Source organism: Rhinolophus ferrumequinum, chromosome 6, assembly GCF_004115265.2.
Source record: "Rhinolophus ferrumequinum isolate MPI-CBG mRhiFer1 chromosome 6, mRhiFer1_v1.p, whole genome shotgun sequence".
In the NCBI taxonomy this organism is placed as follows: Eukaryota; Metazoa; Chordata; class Mammalia; order Chiroptera; family Rhinolophidae; genus Rhinolophus; species Rhinolophus ferrumequinum.
In genome coordinates, this window is record NC_046289.1 from 71,870,934 (window position 1) to 71,874,939 (window position 4,006).

At 44.6% G+C, this 4,006-nt stretch overlaps 1 protein-coding gene across 1 annotated transcript; it reads left to right on the plus strand.

The window, feature by feature from the left end:
* Positions 1-2,473: 2,473 nt before the first annotated feature.
* Positions 2,474-3,510, plus strand: LOC117023661 (eosinophil cationic protein-like). The gene is given in 4 exon segments (XM_033108699.1): positions 2,474-2,630; positions 2,839-2,937; positions 2,940-3,222; positions 3,224-3,510. Coding segments are annotated over 3 exon segments (483 nt in total). The 5' UTR covers positions 2,474-2,630; positions 2,839-2,843; the 3' UTR covers positions 3,330-3,510.
* Positions 3,511-4,006: the final 496 nt, after the last annotated feature.

Here is a 4,006-nt window from a genome sequence, read left to right on the forward strand (position 1 = left end):
AATTTTGGAGAAAATTCCTGAGAAGTTTTGGAGTTGCTGCAGTTTCCTTACCAATGTGGGAGAGATGTCTGCCTGAAGAGTAAACCAAGATAGACAGAGGAAAAAGGGAAATGGAGAAAAAGATATAAGCTGGGTACAGTTTTCATCATCTGAGTTCTGATAAGTTGCCCTTAAAGCCATAACAATTTTGTATTGCTTAGGACAGTTTAACGGTCACTTAATGTCCTTAAGCCATCAGAAAAGACCTAGAGAGGGGAGCTTATGAGGTACTGAAAAGCAAAAAGAACATTAGAGTGTATTTAACATTAGAAAACTATGTGTTTCATTTACTCGTTTTCACATTACTAACATTTTAAAGTAGGGCAATCAACCTAGGTTTCCATGTGAAAATGACTTTTCAGCAAAGATTTTAAAAGATAAGGAAATTCGCCATGCATATATGGAGTGAGGTGGGGCTGAGGTGGCCATAGACTGTACCAGGAGTGTCAGGGAACAATAGAGTCCGGGGAACTAGAGAAGCATGAGTAGATGAAGTATGGTAGAGGGGTAAATTTGAAAGGAAAGGTTATGGGAGGATAGATCATGTAAGGGCATGTCAGCTTCGCATGATTTTAGCTTTTGTTCAGAGAGAAATGAAGACGTTCTAGAGGGTCCTGAGCAGAGTTACATGGTATCAATGATGCTTTCAATAGAACATTCTGGCTCCATAGGTGGTGAAGGGGAAGCAGTAATGCCTGTCTGTCTTTTGCAGTAATGCCAATGGGAGGTGATGGCGTCTCCCAATAGCTGGTAGCACTGGGTCCTGACCATGTCACCATTGTGTTTACAATGGTGAAATTATTGTATTTCCAGACAACAGGAATATAGAAAGGTAGTAAGAAATGATGTGGATTAATTTTGTTCAGAAGTTGTATACCATTTAAGCATCTAATCGACTTTTCCACCTAGAAGCTGAACTAGAGATTTATATCTCTAAGCACAAGAGATATAAGGGACCTCACCATCATACAGGTCCACGTCTGTACAATGTCCCACACCATCTCTGCAGCTTAGAATGCTCATCTCTTCCCTCAGGTCCCTGCAAACCTCTGCTTATCCTTTTGGCCATGATCAAATGGACCTTTTTTTCTGGAAGCCTTCCTTGCCCCAGGAGGCCAAGTAGGACTCTTCATTCTCAGTGTCCTCATAAAAGCATGTTCACACAGTGTGATTACCTCTATCACACTGTAGCAAAATCAAGTCTCTATAATTATTTTTGTCTGCTTCTGGAGACCAAGAGTATATTTCATGTCTCCAGACCTTGTACTAAAATTCTATACTCTCAAGAATACAGTCCGGGGACCAGCCGGGTGGCTCAGGCGGTTGGAGCTCCGTGCTCCTAACTCTGAAGGCTGCTGGTTCGATTCCCACATGGGCCAGTGGGCTTTCAACCACAAGGCTGCCAGTTCAATTCCCCGAATCCCGCAAGGGATGGTGGGCTCCGCCCCCTGCAACTAAGATTGAACAGGGCACCTTGAGCTGAGCTGCCTCCCGGATGGCTCAGTTGGTTGGAGCGTGTCCTCTAAACCACAAGATTGCCGGTTAGACTCCCGCAAGTGATGGTGGTTTGTGCCCCCTGCAGCTAGCAACAGCAACTGTAGCTGAGCTGTGCCCTCCACAACTAAGATAAAGTCCTGTTCCCCTTCCCCAATAAAATCTTTAAAAAAAGAATACAGTGCCCTGTCAAATAATCCCTTCACACAAAAAATAATTGTCGTGACACATCAGGAAATGAAATGTACCCTGATAGTAAGTGACTCCCAACGGGGAACTATTTGATAGAAATAGAAGGTTGAAGAGAAGACAGGAACATGAGCCCAAGGTTGGGATCTGTACATGACACCAAACATTCATTCAAGGGAAGATTTTACAGAACGACTTTCCTCTGGGTGGAATGGTTACACTATTGTTACTTGACATGAAATGAAGGCATTGGTCAGACCAAGTCTTAACGAAGAGAAAGTGAATCCAATACAAGGGGAGCAGAAGCAAAACCTCCAAGATACATAAGAAATCACTATGTACCTCCAGGATTTTGAGCATCAAGAAGCTCAGAGCTCAGGTTGATGAGATGGAGAATGTTTAGGTGAGAGAAAAGCAGGGAGCTCAAACAAGTGAAGGGGACCCGGTTTCCTCCTGTGCAGACAGCCCTCCAGGCTCTATGTGTTCCAAGGACTGGGCCTGACTTTCTGTACTTCGTCCCTCAGTGCCTGCCACAAGTTCAGTTATAAACTTTATGGCCGTTCTGCAGCCAGTGTGCAGTTTTCATTAATAGACACCCGACGCATTGGCAGAGATCTGCCCTCACGGGATGCCTGCAATTACAGTCCTGCCGCAGAAGCAGAAGAGGTCTGTTGTTGGGTCTGCGGTGACCAGCAAATGACAAAACAAGAGGTTCCTTGCACTAGCGGGTCACATGCCAATCTGTGGTTTCTTCTCATCTGAAACTCAGACCCCTCTTGGCTCTGCTGGCCCCACCCACAAGGCATGCTCTATATATCCAGTCGCCAGGACTGGGGAGACCAGCTGCCCCTGAATCCCAGGACAACCGGCTGGATCTGTTCTCACAGCAGACAGAGCACAGAGACTGGGTAAGATAATGAGCCCCTGGAACTGGGACAGGAGGACTGGCGATGGAACAACTACTGAAGGAGGGCTGAGCTGAAGTTAACGCCCAGTACTTGACAGACTTGGGGGAGCTGAGGGAAAAGGAAATAGAACCTCAGTGTCTGCAGGGTGAGAGATGAGGTGGTGTGTCACTACTGGGCCTGGATGCAGGAGATTCTTCTCTTTTTACAGCAAACATGATTCCAACACAGCGGGATTCCCAGCTTTGCCTCCTTCTCCTGCTGGGGCTCTTGGGGATGGTAATCTCCTTCCATGGAGCACCCGGTAATCTAACCCGACTCAGTGGTTTTATACTCAACACATAAATATGACCAACCCTCAATGCAACATCGCAATGCAGCCGATTAACTATCTTTATTTTGGTGTTCATAAGAAATGCAAACCCATAAATACTTTTCTCCATACAACGTATGCTACTGTAGCTAATCTTTGTATGACCCGAAATGTAACCTGCCCTAGAAGTCACTATACAAATTGTCATAATAGCTCAATTAAAGTGCCTATAACGTACTGCAATCTCACAAATCCCTCACAAACTTACATGAATTGCGGATATAGAACACGTAGCATGGAAGATCTACATTGTTGCCTGCAACTACAGAACTCCAGGAGACAATACTACATACTGGGTGGTTCCGGTTCACTTGGATTCGCTCTTCTAAGCTCTGAGTCAGCGCTTTGTGCCAAGCTGTTGTGCCAAGCCCCACAGTCACAGCCAAGGTCACATCCTACTGTGTACCTTGGATGTCAGCATCAATCCTCATCACCAGCCCCCAACCCCCTTTAAACTTTGCTGAGCTGAAGCTCCTGTGCTCCTGCAATAAACTTCTTTGCAGAATCACCTACAAGTCTCGGTGTGTCTGTTTGGGCCACTCTGCTGTCAGGTACATATAGTCTGGTCTGGAGAATTTTTCCTCCCTCTAATATGAGATTTGAGGGAAATAGAGAGACATGAGGATAAGGGGCTCCTGATAAAATGAAGCGACACAGAATTTTCTATCTATACCTATTGCATTCCATTTTGATCAGATTGTATTTGACTAAGAGAAATTGAAACATGGCCATGAAAAGTCCTAACTGATCAATAGTCCCAACATCTTCTAAAGAATGGTGGAAATCAAAGGGGAAAAAAAGAGCCAGTTAAATTTCCCTAAAAAAGAAAAAAAGTTCTTCACCTTCCTTTAGTGACTATTCTCCTGTCTGATCTCCTTGTTCTCTGTAAGTGCTTCTCAAGTCCATCATAAATTTCCTTTCATTTCTTGACAGAGAACTTTCTCCCTTTTCCTAGCTGGAAGGAAGAGGTGGATTGACTAATACATATATCTTATTCTGTGTAGGC